Source organism: Typopeltis vanoorti, chromosome 16, assembly GCF_054136105.1.
Source record: "Typopeltis vanoorti isolate ZY-2024b chromosome 16, IOZ_Tvanoo_1.0, whole genome shotgun sequence".
In the NCBI taxonomy this organism is placed as follows: domain Eukaryota; kingdom Metazoa; phylum Arthropoda; class Arachnida; order Uropygi; family Thelyphonidae; genus Typopeltis; species Typopeltis vanoorti.
The window spans coordinates 21,128,414-21,144,973 of NC_143564.1; the positions used below are offsets into that span (position 1 = coordinate 21,128,414).

Genomic DNA, 16,560 nt, shown 5'->3' on the forward strand with positions numbered 1-16,560 from the left:
ACAATTTGTTGTGCTTGTTATGTATTTATTTCTGTTTTATTTATATTTCGCTTGGTTTTCTAAGAAATTTCTTTTATTCACTGATAATTAGTATGCACTTTTTTACATAGTAATATATACATAAATAATTTCCAATCACCATCAAAATTATCCACCCTTTAACGAATTCTACATGCATTACATAAAGTTTCTTTTTCTTTACTTTTCATTTTGTCAGTGGCTTTTGTGTCTTATTAGTAATAGATATCTCACATGTGTTAGCATTTTATTGATCAACAGATGCAATCCACTTCTTATAATACATAGGATTGATTTTTATTCAGGAATAGATGAATTTTTACCCACTATATCTGGTCTTTCCAAATGAAAATGTTCCTATAACGAAAAATGTTTCCCCTCCCCCCAGCAGACACTATACTGCAGAAGCAAGAAAACAAGTAATTTTATTGTTATGTATTTTTTTGATTTGTTATTTATTATTAATTTATTATTGCTCAATACAGTACAGAGACATTTACAGTCCATGTACTATACTTAGCAACAACTAATGTAGTTAGAGACAAATGAAATGATGCTTCATAATGAAAAAAACACATCCTCCTCTGCTTACATACTGCATGCATGTAAGCAGAACAGTTCTAGTGTAGTACCAAACATAGTATCTAACTAAATACATCTGCTTTGACATCCTCTTTTTTAAATATCCATTGGGATAGCCATTGGTTGAGCCATTGGGCAGTTTAAAAACTGCCCAATGGCTCAACCTGAGTTCTGTATGTGTATGGAATTATTGTACTTGAAGTACACAGAGGAGAAAACAATGTTTTGAGAAGTTCCATGTTGAGAGTTTATTTTTCACTTGATTAGACTATAATAAGTTTAGTTTAATCCTTTATCCAAGAGACCTCAGTAAAAGTCGAAACCGGTCTGGGTAGTGGCCCTTGCCTTAATGCATAGCATTACACATATCCGCAAGGAGATATGCTTTGCATTATGGGAGATATCGAGATAGGAGTGATGATAGCTTTCTCCACCTTTGCCATGAGTTGCCTTGGTGTAGCACCACCTTAGCTCAGTCCTGAAGATACTTTCAGGCGCAAACTTTGTTTGCTCGCACTTGGATAAAGGATTAAACTAAACTTATTATAGAAAAGTTCCATGATTTTCTTGGAAAATTTATCTTGTAGTAGTACAAAGAGTTCTCAGTTGAAACATTAGTAAACAGATTGACTATATATATCAAAACTGGCTAAAATATCCTGTTCATTAAGAACAGTGTTGCTGATAGTAGAAACAGAGTTCTCAAATTTTTTTCATGAAGAAGATGATTGTCCTGTCATGCCTTTTAGCAGTTTAGCCAGATATTTGCTAAGAAGATATTTAAGATAATCTATGCATTAAACTCTATTTGACAGAGTTCCACCTGTACAGCTATGCTGAGTGCTAGTCTGGAATCTCTGTTGAACTCATAGGTTGTCTTTAAAAGGTTGTTGGTGGGATTTTGAAACTCTCTAAGAGGATAATGATCATACTAGAAAACTTCAAATGTAATTCATGTCTAGACATAATTTAAAATCATCAGAGTCTCTGTTATTTTTCAGGTTGCCATTTCACTCTAACAGAAGATGAACTTTATGTCTTAGCACAGGACCATAAGTTTGCCATTTCATCCAAATGAATTCCTTATCCCAACTTCATGTGCAACATTGAAAAGAACATCAGTCATCTTTCCAGTGATCAAGCTAATAGACTTCGTTTTGAGTCACCCAAGTCATTTATAAGACTGAATATACCACTGTCTCAGTTGAAAATCCTGAAATCTTTAAAATTCAATAACAACATAGTTATCACAAAGGCTGAGCTGACAAAAGGAACACCACAGTGGTACTGGACACTAAATCCTATGAATAGATTAATAAAGATTCTACCAGAAGCCAACTTAATAAGCTTGATAAACTATTGGACAAAAGAGCATCTATAAACAGAGAAACTGTTAAAAAGAAAATTAAAAAATATATAAAAACTCAGAACTTACCTTGCAAGACTCCCTCCTCCCCCAGAATATATAGAGCACCAAAACTACATAAAAGTAATTGTCCGCCTAAGCCTATCGTGAATTCCATAACAGTCCTATGTACGAAAGTCTCAAGATTCCTGTGTCTTCTCATTTTCTCCATCCTCTTATTGACTACTCAGCTTTTTCAATAAAAAATTTCACACAAAAATACAATACATTAAACTGACATCTTCAGATATAATGGTGAGCTTTGACATCGCATCTCTCTTCACAAATATTCCACATCCAGAACAATACATTCTAGCCCAAAAATTTCAAGCAGACATAGTGGACCTATTCAAATTCACAATCACATCAGGATACTTCAAATGGAAAGAACTGCTATAGGTTCCACTATCACCTAACCTAGCAAACTTTTATCTGGAATAAGGAATCTTGTTCTTGATTTCTTGATTCAGAATGATCTATTTGGCTATGATACAAAGATCACATTTGTAGTATGGAAGCGCACAGAGCCAAAATCCATTTATTTATACAAAAAACCAGCAACCTGTGTTACGTTCACATTAGAAAAAGAAACATCAAGAGGAATTTTATTTCTGGGCATTCACACAGCGCTACATTCACCATGCATCAGCACACCACCAATCTCAGAAATACAGCATCATAAAATCGTTAGTGACCAGAGCACATAAGATTTGTTCCTCCGAGGGGTTGCTCAAACAGGAATTGGAAACCATCAAACAAACAGCTCTACTAAATAGATACAGTCCAACAGAAGAAGTAGAACTCCGCAGGGCTTCTATACCTTGCATTGAAGGTATATCTGAATGAGTAGCAAAGATTATAATAAAAAAAAAAAAAAAAAACATATTGCTACTTTCAGATTCATAGTCTGTTACCCTCTCCAAAAGACAAACTCTCAATAATGATGCTATCTGTAGTATACCATGTTCATTTGGTCTATCATAGTACAGGCAAAAGGAAGATCAGTCAATAAATGTATTTCTGAACATCAAGAACACATCCAACTCATCAAACTGCACAAATCTGACCTGGCATAATATGGAATTGAAAATGCAAACCAAAGAATCCAGTGAGAAAACACACAACTTTTGCACGGATCTATGTACAGATCTTAAGAGTTATTCAAAGAACATATTGAAGGTTTACTTCATCGACCAAACTTTAAAAATTGTTATACTCAGTTATGCTAAATAGATTGTATTATAAATAATTAATTTAATTATAATTTTAAGCCCAATAGTTTTTAACATTAACAAATGTGCAACTATATGTACAGAGGAATTCAAATTTGGCACATGCACTGTACTGTTCTATTGTTGCAGTTTCTTACTATTGTTTGTCACTCCTGGAGATGATGTTTTACAATATGTAAGATGAAATATTTGTAAAATAAATATAATTTTGTACTGTGACACATGTGATTGTTTAATTGTGGAAACTCCACAGGTCTTACTATACAAGAAACACCTTAAGAAGTCTCATGCAAATAAGACAAAACGTTCTTTTAGAGATACTTGTGCCATAAGGTTTCTTCAATTCACACAAGGAAAGTAACAAATAAGATTTATTCAAAAGCTATATATTTCGACCTGAAAATTACAGGTCATCATCAGTGGCAAACAGTAGTTGAATACAAAGTAGAATGCGAACAATGGATTGATTTGAAATAGTGAGAGCCATTTGATGTTATACATAAAACAACGCAAAGTCACAACTGAAGAAACGTATTATTAGTTATTGATTAACTGTATTAATTAAATTTTAATGATGTGTGATTAGAATAAAGAGAACTTCCAAACAAATTTAAAGAAAGTGCTGAAGTTACTTTATCATCTGAACTTGAGTTGGAACAACTGCCTCTCACTATCGATATGGGAGTTTCTTATTCTCTTCTTATACTGTGAAACATTCATGGCACAAAGGTTATGGTGACATGGTTTGAGTTTAATAGAATTATAAAGGTCAGCTGGCCATAACATCTTATTTTGGAAATTATAAAAAGTGCTATACATCAGGTCTGGTAATAGCCCTGAAACAATTCAGTATTCAAGTATAGATATTTGAGTATGTTTTAATATATTTATCTAATATATAATAATGAAAATCATCTGACTTTTAATAAAACTATACTTTCAGCTTTCTGAAATAAGTGGAATACCTTCAGAATTTATTGAGTTTGCAAAAGTAAGTGCTTTCTTCGTATTTTGATGTGTTAATAATTTGGTCATTGTGATTTATTCAACTCCATCCAGTTGATAAATAATGTTTATTATTATTATTATTCTGATTATTCTACTGCAAATAACTTTTAACTGAAAAAGAACTCTTTTGCTTGGAATTAAAATGAGTTGGATGCTTTACCATTGCCTTTAAATGTTTATTCACAGTGGTTGGAGAAAATGTTATAATAAATTCTCAATCTTAACTGGTTGCTAGCATGATTAGCCAAGTGCATGATATATCCACTCTCCAACTAACAGGCCACAGGTTTGAATCCCACCATGGACATTTGGAAAATCTTTAGATTGTAAGTGATTTTTGGCACATGACGTGAAACCATGCTTTACTTATTAGACATGTAAAGTTGGTTTGAATAAGTACCACATTTGGTCTCCAGAGTTTTGGGATTATACAGACCCAGTATACACTCAGTTTACCTTTATGGGTGGGATTTACATTAGAAAATTGGGAAAGATAAAATTTTCTAGAACTAAAAAGCAAATACAGTAATTAGGTTTAGTTATGTTACCATTTATACCATCATAATTTTAACTAACTGAAACATTGCATTTATCTCACTTATATATTAAAAGCAATTCACACACACAGAATGTATTTATATGAGTTTAATAACTGCAAGAATTCATGCTTTGCAATTTATATTTCTATACAATGTTCCAACAGACTTTTCATGTGCATGGTACAGGGAAAAAAAAATAATAATAAATTAAAAATAATGGTTACAGTATATAACATGTCCCTATCCCATTCCTTGTTTGTTTTTTCCCAGACACTTGTCTTATTGATAGTAGACAATATTTTTGACACAGCTCTTACATTAAAAAGGAATGAAAATCAATTGTGGTAAACATATATCAAACATTAATTGGGCATTATGAATTAATGTGAAAATTATAACCAAAACAAAACATAATTACAGTAGATAAGCAGTGTAGTGAACACCACTATAGAACAAGTGCTATTTTAGGCTTGCTATTACAAACAGTAAAAACTCAAAACATACGTTTTGGGTTTAAGTGTAGTGTACTCAATTTCATAGCAAATGAAGTTGCAATCAGTAAAAAGAAAAGGTGTGAAATTGTACCTTCATGACAGCACGTTGTTTGAGTATGGTAAGAACTATACACAAACAAAGGAAATCGCAGGGAAATAGAACAGAGAAATCATGGGAAATAACAAAGAAAATAGTGAAAAATCATATATGGATGACAGAATACAAAGAATTGGAAGGAATCATATATATATATATACTGCAACATTAAAAAAAGTGCAATGCAAACAATAATGAGGGACATATAAGAAAAAACTACAAGAGTATAAAATTGAAAATGCAGAATTCATGTTTACATTTCAAAATATTATGTGAGCTCAAATTAATGTCATTTATATATTCTACATTAGTTACCAATATACCATCGTCATTAACTAACATCATCTTCCTATAGTCATTTTTTCTTCTACTTGCTGCATATTGAAAGAACTCACTAGGATTTTTCATAGCTTGATTGGGTAATTTCTGCTCATACTGCATTTTTGCTGTATTTATCAACCAAGCCACCTTCCTGGCCTGCCCTTTGTACTCTTCATGCAACTTATTCTTCTTATGTTGCTACCACAGTGCTTTCTTCTTCCAAATTTCTTGCTTAATCTCTTCCTGCATCCGTTTTACTCCTCATTATTTAACCTTTTTATCTTCAGGCATTTATAGTCAGTCATTGCTGCTTTTAAATAGCTATTGATCAATGCCTAAGCAGCATCTATCTCCTTTCTATTCGACTCCTCTTTCCATGCTGTAGCTCCCAGCTGTCTCCTAAAGTTTTCATAATTACTGCCCCTGTAGTTCCACATATATCCCTTCTTCACATAAGTTCTCATATCACTGGCTACAACTGAGGTGATCATCTCATGGTCATTCTTGCTAACGGAAAGAGGATTAGACACTCCATTCACAATCATATCCTTTGATAATATGATCAGATATAAGATTCAATTGCTTAAGATTGTGGTTCCTTAACACGTTCGCTGCCAACTACGAATATACTCGTAGACGGTAAACCAGCCACACAAGCCTGCTACGAGTATACTCGTATGAGGCTTACCGCCGGCAACGAGATTACTGTACTGACCTTGAACAAGTGAAAATGCTTGGCTTGTGGTGCTAGCATCAAAACTGTGTATTCTCATAGATGGTATATGCTCTGCACAAGCCAACTACGAGTATACTCATATGACTTTCTATGAAATTCAGTACGGCAATGAGATTACCGTACTGAATTTGTAGAAGATAATTTGCTCGCCATAATGGAACAGACTATGCCGAAGTAGCGTGGCACCGAACGTGTTAATAACTGAAGAAATTCATTCTCCTTATCCACTAATGTTATCTTTTCATTCCAGTATGTTCAAAGGATAATAGTTGCCAGTTCAATCTGTTGAGAATATTACTCCAGAACAAAGTGTAGTGCTATGCACTGTGAGATGAACAGATTACAAGCTTTTTATTGCATTGATGGAACTGGACTGGAGAAAATTGATAAGGTTAGGGATTTATCAATGCTGTTGCAGAATTGAAGTTTAAAGGGAATACTGTAACAGGCAGAATAGCTCAAAGGATCACTTGGATGTTAACAAACACATTGACATGGAGATGTTATCTTTCTTTACTGTGTACATCTCAGCTACTGTGCACGAATTCAGTTGCATGGTTTTCTTAGGTGAAAGTGTCAAGAGGCGGAGGCTTCAGGTGCAGGTGACGAAGATGGTATTAGTAGGTCTGTGGAATATTTCTTGTGAGGATAGATCGAAGGTGATGTGTGGGTCAAAAACTTTAGTTGAAAAGCAGAAAAGAAGAAATATGATAGAAATATATAAGCTACTAAATAGTTTTTGTGGGAGTAAGAAGAAATTTGTCAATACATGAGAAGGGAAAGAGCAAGGAGCCACTTCTGAAAGTTGTGTGTGGTTAGAAAGGATGTGCAGAGTAGATTTTTGCTTGCTTGCTAAGTAGTGAATGAGTGGAATCAGTTGCCAGGAGTGATCTTTCAATCCTTTGTCAGTAAATGAGTTTAAGGAAAGATATGATAGGTGTTGTTTGTATAATGGTTAGTGCAAGCCTCCTGCATTGATTCTCCAAACTCTGTATAAATATTAAATATATTTTTTTTGTTTGTTTGTGTATAATTTCTTTGTATATAGTTATCTTCTCTTGTTATGATAAATGGTGTTTATTTTATTAGGTTTGCTATCTTTATTTATGCCTGGTTTTTAGCACAATTTAGCAGCAAAGAATTGCTTTCTCTTGAATTGTGCTTAATTTAATGTCGTGCTGCAAATGCTACATTGCAAACAGCAAACTAGAATAATAGTTTTCTTACTACAAAGAGCAGTGAAAATCAGACCAATTATTCCAGATGTTTGCAGGGAGAGAATAAGATAAAGCTGTATGAAAAATTTATGTTAGGCTGTCTATTTATGAAAGCTCATACCTTGAATGCACTATACGTTCTTAGAGTAATGCAACTTCCATGCATCGGTAAATTCTTAATGCATGTTTAGTAGTGAACTGCTGATGCAATTTCAAAAAATGAGGGATAACACTATTGTCTGTACACCTTAATAGAAATGTTAACCTATTGCAGAACTGTTTTGTCTAATTCTGAGTTTTTTAAATTTAAAGGATTGTATTTAACCAGAACCAGTTAAGTAATGGAGTGAAACTAATACTTTGTTTTGTTGTTGATTTAGATTGCTGAAATACTAAGGAAATTTAAATTTATAGATATTAAATAAATCCTTTAATGCCTCTTATTCCCCTATAGGGGAATAAGAGGCATTAAAGGCAAAGCTGTTTTAGCCTTGTTACCCAAGATAGCTGGCCCAAGACTATCACTAATTATAACCAGTATCTGGTGAACAGATGGCTGACAAGTGCTGTCATCTTGTTATCTGTACCCCAACACAATATATTTATTGTCTGAAATAGTGTGGGTTCTATGGTCGATTTTTCAGAGTTTATAGGATGAAAAACCCGAGTATCCAGGAGGGTACTCGGGTTTCAAAGATTGACTAACTTTGAAACCGGTTGAAGAAAAGGTTAGAAAAAGTTCCTCTAGTTGACAGAAGCTCTACTGCTTCTAATTATTTTGATATTCATTTATGTTATGCATAATAACCTTCAGGTGCATATTTAATTATGGCATATCCTTATATATATTTCTAGGGCCAAGGGACCTTTCCTTGTGAAACTTCACTGGTATCCATCCATTCAGATTTAGATTGGCATTTACAGCTCACATCTTTAAATATGTGGCCGCTGTATATAAGTGATGATGGTCATGTAATTTATTTCAGGTAATTCATAACTTTTTAAAGTATATTTTAGATTATCGTTTATTTGTTTAGTTGATTAAATTCATGAGACATGTGTGTGTACAATTCTAAGTACTATTTATATTTCTTTTAGCAGCCGAATTGCCCACAAGCTATTTAAAGCTCAGGAAGAAATGGCATTCTGTAATATGTGAAGCTTAATCTATTAAAAACAGTTTCTTATAGTCACAACCATAGGAAGGATTCTTTATTATTTTTTGTCATCTCAACTCATCTTTCCCTTAATGTATTAGGCTCAGTGTCCTGTCACAGCCAAGTAATTTGCTGCATATAAACATAATTAATGCTATGAAAGAATAGTTAATCCTATTCATGTTGTCTGTAATATTTGTTAGTCTGACTAGTTTGTCTGTTTCATTATTTTATGGTAACCTTCCAAGGTTTAGCTGTGAAAGGTTGATTCAGCATACATACGCACATACATACCACCAGTTACACCTCTTCTGTTCAATCACAGATGATGCACTTATTTCTAACCTATTCTGCTTTCCACTCACCAAGAAAAAAATCTAGCTGTATATTCAACTTCCAATGATAGTTACATGTTCTTTTCCTCCTGCCATTACATACTGAAAGATTTTGCTCACCTCCATTTTAGAATATTCTTTTTACAAGCTTGTATATCTACTATATCTAATTAATATTAATTATTTATTATTAATGACCAGATGATGGACTTCTGGTAAGTTGATGAGGATAGCTGGTTTTTGGTATGGCTTGAAAGTCTGTATGTTATACTGTTTTAGAACATGTGAAAAATTTTTTTAAGATGTCCCATATGTAGGAAATGGCAATGGGAATTTTTGTATTTTGAATTTTGAGCATGGGGAAACAAGAAGTTTGTTGATAAGGAAAGGCTAAAATTGTCCCAGGTGTGACTGACTTCTGTGGAGAGATTAGTGGGGGTCAGAGCAAATGTGAGGTGTTTAAGGGTCAAAGCTGTATAACTGGGAGGAGACCTCTCCCCCCCCCACACACACACACAGCCTTTTAAAGAATGTGAGATTCTGACCCAATGTTCAATCTTCACCTTCTCATGATGCACCCTGTTAGATATCTACCTGGATACTGAACAAACAAGGATGGCATTTTGGGATTTAGTCAACAAAATTGTATAACATGATAGAATTTCATGCCCCCCCCCCCTTCCAGGCATTGTCTAGTTAAACAAGGCATTCATTGTTTTTATCAAGATTGGTACTATCAACACAAGAAGTACCAATGGAAAAGAAATGGAACTAGCAAAAGAATTGGGACAGTAGCAGATCGATATAATATGTGTGACTGAAACAAAGACTACAAAAACAGGTGAGAACTTTCGAAACAAAAAAATACAAAATCTTTATACAAAAGGAATAGTTATAGAACTCAACACTAGACACAAAGATAATCTTCTTGTGAATTGCAGGCAGTATCAAATAGTGATGTGGGAAATATCTGAAAGGGGAACAAAACAATGAGACTTATATGTGCATATGATCCCATGAAATGAAAGAAATATTCTATGAAAGAAAAAAGTGGAGAAATGTTGTGAAACATTAGAGAAGGCAGCTGAAATAACTAAAAAGAAAAATTTGGTCCTTGTTAGAGATCTAAACAGCATAGTAGGAATTGATTACCAGATATATGCAGAAAGGTAGGCTGTGGGAAAATTTGGAGAAAAGAGCATAGCTATTAATAATGGTAAGTACCTGCTGGATTTTTGTTCACAACATGGACCAGTTATTACTAACAACATATTCAAACATAGAAATATTCACAAATTCACTTGTAGACATGATGCAAGAAATAAGAAGTCTCATCAACTATATTACTGTTGATAGCAATGTTTTCCCACTTGTTCAGGACACAAGAGTATACAGAGGATTTGAAATTGGAAGTGATCACCACTTAGTCTTGAGTAGGATAAAATGGAGGTTTTATTGTAAAAAATAGATGAACTGTAGACTCATGTACACAAACATTATTCAAGAAAAAATGAAAGAATTTGAAAACAAAAATCTTGGAGATCAGGGTGTAAACCTTGAAGCCCTGAAGTAAACATTGATTGATTCAGTGAGAGGGGCATATATGGTGAGATTGTCTGCAAGAACAGAAAAATCAGAACTTGAAGGTGGACTTAGGAAGTTAAATAGACAGTGAAGGAAAAGAAGAAAGCATATCAAGTAAGTTGGCTTGTACTCTTAGGGAATTCAGAGAAAAATGTAAGAAAGGGAAGCACTGTGTAAAACTAGCTAAATAAAACTCTTGGGAAGACCTTGGTAACAACAAAAAAAAATATCAGTAAGGTGACAAAATATTCTGGAGGTTATTGAAAAAACTTAGAAATGGAGGAAAGAGTACGCTTGAGAATACAGGGGAAAATGTAAGAATGCAAAGCACTGTAAAACTAATAAACAATAGTCATGGAAAGGACTTTGTTAAGAACATAGCAAATAATATGAAATGTGGAAAGGCAGCTGGAGGAAATGATATTCAACAGAAATGCTTAACTATGGATGTATAAAAGTTTTACAATAGCTATACTGCATATTTCAAGAGGCCTGGTTAGAGGGTTGAATTCCAGATGATTCGAGTAGAGCTCTCACATTGTCCATGTATGAAAATTGAAATAAAACTTGAGTGTGTGAATTACATTGGTATTTCCCTATTGAGTGTTCCTGATAAGATTTATGAGACTATTCTTGAGAATACATAAATCTAAGAAAAAGTGTATAAAGGAAACTTAGTGAAGAACAAGCTGGATTGAGGACAAATAGAGGCTGTTAGGATCAGATTTAAGAAAAATACTTGAAACATCAAGGAAATATAAGGACTGTATTTAAGTTTTGTAGATCTGGAAAAGGCATGTGACAAGGTGCCAAGAACAAAGCTATTCAAAACACTACAGTTATATGGTACGACTAGATTATATTGTGCAATATTTAGTCTTTATTTGAGTTGTAAGTCAGCAGTTAGAATTGAAGGAGGATAGGAAGATAGGATAGGCTTGATGTTAAATCAATGTGAGACAAGAATATACATTATCCCATTGTTATTAATCATCTATATCAGTATTTCCCAATGTTTTTTAGATCATGCCCCACCTCAACGCCTCAAAAGATTTTGATGATTCCCCTCACTGACAATGGTGAGTGTTTTGAGTATATCAGTGATGAGGTAACAAATGCAACATCATTTTCTAATTGCACCAAATATATTCAAATTGTCCCCCCTGTGGGGTGTACGCCCCACGTTGAGGAACACTGATCTATATGGATCACATTATCAAGGAAAGTAGTATTAAATCTGATATTGAAATGAGAGATAACAATCTGAACTCTTTACTTTATGTTATGTTATATTTCTAAATAAATCCAACAAGTGTGCAAGATTCCCTGAATAAATTGAATAACTGTTGTAATAAATTTGGCATGAAAATAGGCAGAAACATTACAAACTTCAACTGCATCCTGAGAATGTAGAGAACACATTTCAGCCGTTTAGACACAATTTTTAGTGAAGATGGCAAATTAAATATTGAAAATATAGACAACAGAATTAGCAAAGCTGATATGATAGAAAATCAAGTGAATAAATGTATATGGAATAAGAGAGAAATTGGTCAAAATACTAAACTAGCTCTCAAGAAGACAGTGTTCAAATCGATTTGAACATATTCATTTCAGATATGGGTTAGAAATAAAACACTTGATCAAAGACTGGAAACTACCAATATGAGAATTCTGAGAAAAATGAGGGGAGTAAACATAGCAACAAGGGCAGTATCGTATTAAAAATGAGGATATTAGTAATGAAGTTTCCATTGTTAGCATTCAGGAATGTGTTAGCAGTGCTGATCTCAGGTTGTAGGGGTACTTAAACAGAATGGGAGAGGAAAGATTAGCAAAGACAATTCCTTGTCAGACTGGCAGTATAAACACCCAGAGTAAGACCAAGATCTAGGTGGATTAATACAATGAAAAATGCCATAGAAAACAGAAATATAAGATCTGATAATATTAAAGTCAGAACAGATAACAGATTAATTTGGAGGAAAATTGTTGATCAGAAGTTAATGATGTATCTTTTTCATATAATATGCTCATAACATTATGTACATCCCTGATGATACACATCAGAAATTTGATGATTATGATAATAACGATGGTATGGGGTATGAGCTAAGTGGTTTATTGATAGGGAAAGTCCATTGGCTAAAAAAAACTATCCTGTGTGACTGATTTCTCTTGGGAGATTAGTGTAGTCAGAGCAAATAGTTCTAGCATGTTTGCTAAGGTTTTGATGACACCATATGGAGATGTCACGAATAATAATAATAATAATATTGAAAGAAGGGGTGCTGATGTGATAGTCAATAAATGTACCTTCCAATGTGGATAAGTTTTCTGTAGATAGAAAAGGATAAGGATGTGTTCGGCATTTGGATTACAAAAGCATCATAGAAGGGCAGTTGTTTTCCATTTCAGTGATAAGAGAGTTCTCAGACACTGGCTGTTGAGGTGTGCTGAAAGCTTCTCAAACATATCCCCACCATATGGACAAATGGCATAGCCATATAGTGAAATAATGTTTTTTCAAAATGTTCCATGAAGAGATTAGAAGAGAGAAAAATCCCACAGCTGCATCTTCAATTTGCTTGTGGGTTTTCCTTGCCATGCAAAATAAATAGCCAGAGTTCATTGTAAAACTGAATGAGGTTGCTGTGTGAGGGGAAAGAGAGCTTGTAGGAGTTCCATAGTTTTTTGTTTTAGGGATATGTTAGTAAAAAGGTAGGCTGTCAGAACTGACTGTAATGTCAGTATCTTTGAAGGCAAAGTCTGACAAGTAAAATATGAAGTACACAGACATTTTCACATGGGAAGAAGTGTTGCTATAATGAGAAAGCAGCTGTTGAGCTAAGTTTTTGGCCACTTTATATGAGGGTTGTTTGAAAAGTTTGGTAAAAAAAAATAAGTTACACACGTTGTTGTTTTTTTTGGAAAAAATCACCTTTATTTCTCAACATAGTCTCTATCGAGTCTACACATTTGGTCCAGCAAGTTTCCAATTTTTTCATCCCATCTAAAAAGTAGGATTTGTCAAATTGTGCAAAATAGTCATTGACAGACTTGATGACATCCTCGTTCGTAGAAAATTTTTTCCCACCAAGCCAAATTTTTAAGTTTGGGAACAAGAAGTCACACGGGACCAAGTCCGGAGAATACGGTGGATGTGGAACCAATCGAACCTCAATTCATGCAATTTTGCCATTGCGACAGCCGATGTGTGGGACAGTTCATTGTCTTGATGAAAGAGCACTGTTTTGTGCTCCAATCTTAGTCGTTTTTTCTTCAGTTCTTCTTTTAAGCAGTCCAACAATGATGCATAATAGACTCCTGTTATTTTCTTACCCTTTTCTAAATAGTCTATCATGATAATTCCTTGGGAATCAATCCCAAAAAACAGTGGCCATCATCTTCCCAGCTAACAAAATGGTCTTCACATTTTTTGATGCTCTTTCACTGGGAATTGTCCACTGTTTTGACTTCTGCTTGGACTCAGCTGTGTAGTGGTTGATCCAAGTTTCGTCTACAGTCACGAATTGACGCAAAAAATCCTGTGAATTGCGATTAAACATTGCCCAACACTGCGTTGAAATGTCTTTTCTCATGCATCTTTGATCAACAGTCAACAATCAAGGCACCCATTGCACACTCAGGTTTTTCATGTGCAATTTTCTTGCAGTATGTTATACACTTGTTCAGTTGAGATGCCTACAATCTCATGCACTTTTCTCTGTGGTCTTTCATAACGATACCATGGATTTTGTCAATCATTTCCTTTGTAGTGACCTCAGTTGGGCGTCCAGAGTGCGCTTCCTCTTCAATGGACTTACGACCATGTTTAAAATCATTTATACAAAAATAAATAGTTTTTAATGCTGGTGCAGAGTCCCCATGAACTGCATTTAACTTGGCTTTGATCTGCGCAGCTGTTCACTTCTTCAAATATAAGTGTTTTATCACTGCATGAAACTTGTATTTCTCCATTTTTATGTAAAATGTGAACATGGTCATTTAAAATGTTTGCCAAACGAGAACTACGTGTTGCACGTGGCTTAAAATTTTGCCAGGAGTCATGAAAAAGATGATACGTGCTGACACTGGTATGAATGAACGAATTGTGTCGCCGTCTATTGGAAATTTACCAAACTATTCAAACAACCATCATAAGTAGGGGTCTCAAGGATGTGTTCTCTTTGTGAAGGGTTGGTAATCCATAAATCCAGGGAGGCCTAGGACTATAGGGTGTAAGTTTTTGGATGGTTTCAGGAGGTCAGGATATAATGTTGTCTAATAATTGCTGGAGTGACTATTTTTTGTTTTTGGGTTGGGTCACATCCATTAAGTGGTAAATTGATTGATTTCTGAGGAAGATGAAGGTTTTTCGATCATACTTAGATTGATCAGGTAATACTGTAGCATTTTATCTTCTTTAGTGATGATGATATCCCAGTTCTGGCATAGTTTTTTTTCAATGTAGCAAGTTCTACATAGGTTCCTTTTTAGAGGCTTTGCAGATTTTAACATGTTGGCTACGTTTAGTCTGATATTATTGGTGATACAGGAGGGGGGAATTCTCTTTTTGCCATTAGGGTGAACTATGTTCTCCCCAGGATCTTTTGAATGGGCAAACTGCCCAGCTAATTAATGTTGTGAATTGACATGGCTAAATAATGAGCACGAATGAAAATATAATTTAAGACATTTTTTAATTAATAGAGATGAGAAATCGAACCAGAGAGTCTCGATACTCATAAGACCAGCTCAATTTCTTACATTGCAAGCCAATCTCGAGAGCATTGGATATTCACTTTGATGCACACCAATCCGTATGTGGAAGAAGACAAAAATTGGGATCTCGAATACAACAGTATCGGTTGCAAAGGAGATCTTTTACAAAAGAGACATAATTTTGATGTTTGAAAGAAATAAATTGTGAAAATTGAGTGTATTCAAATTGTTAAAAATCTACATTTATTTTTCTTAATAATGGTTTTTGTCCGAAAATCGTGAGTCGAGTATTTAATATTTTATTTTGTAAAAGAAAATAGGCCTGCACATCAAATATAGTGATACCAATTCCCATTTCTAGTAATTAATACTTATAAATAGTAAAATTGCGACATAGTGCACAATTCAGTGATTTGTTCTGATTAATTTAATAATGATATTTTGTATTTATTAAATTACCCCATAATGAGTAAAAAGTCAAGTCAGAAAACCACACTCTTAAGTTATTTTAAGAAAGATGAAACCAATAAGCATAGTAGCGAAGACACCAAACCAACAATAGAATCGTCGATTTCTGCAGAGTCTCTTTCAAATGTAAAACGTGCGTCTAAACACCGCTTATCATGTATTAACAGTGAGTGGTTTAACAAATTCCATTGGTTAGTGGTGAAAGATAATGGAATGATGTGTTTTTAATTTTTGAATTTTTTTTAAAGTAAATTTTTAATTTAGAGAATTCAGATGTTGTTTGTATTATTATTTAAAATGCATGTGATTATATTTTTATGAAAGTTGTTTGGTGCTGTAAAAAATATAATTTGACAAATGCACATGTCAAAAAACATTGAGCACATGATGTGCTTTGCATACTTTGTTTTATCTTGAGTTAGGGAAGCATTGGCTTGTGCATATTTCGTGTGGTACAATAACCAAATTAAGGATTTAATTTCTTTTTAATTTAATTTAATTTAAGGATCTAGTTTCACGTACTTCAGAAATTTTTTGCAATGAGTCAGATATGATATCATGCTGTTTATGTAAAATTGCTTTGAAATGTGTTTAATTTAGCAGTTACATGAAAGAGCTATGCTTCATGGACAAGGAACTGTC

General features: G+C 33.9%; 1 protein-coding gene across 1 annotated transcript in view; it reads left to right on the forward strand.

Annotated features, from left to right (window-relative positions):
- Usp47 (ubiquitin specific protease 47) overlaps nt 1-16,560 on the forward strand; it is a 572,957-nt gene that overhangs the window by 528,457 nt on the left and 27,940 nt on the right. The window contains exons 32-33 of the mRNA XM_090406134.1: nt 4,181-4,228; nt 8,505-8,635. Coding sequence (XP_090262260.1) covers nt 4,181-4,228; nt 8,505-8,635 — 179 coding nt within the window. The remainder of the gene's footprint in view (nt 1-4,180; nt 4,229-8,504; nt 8,636-16,560) is intronic.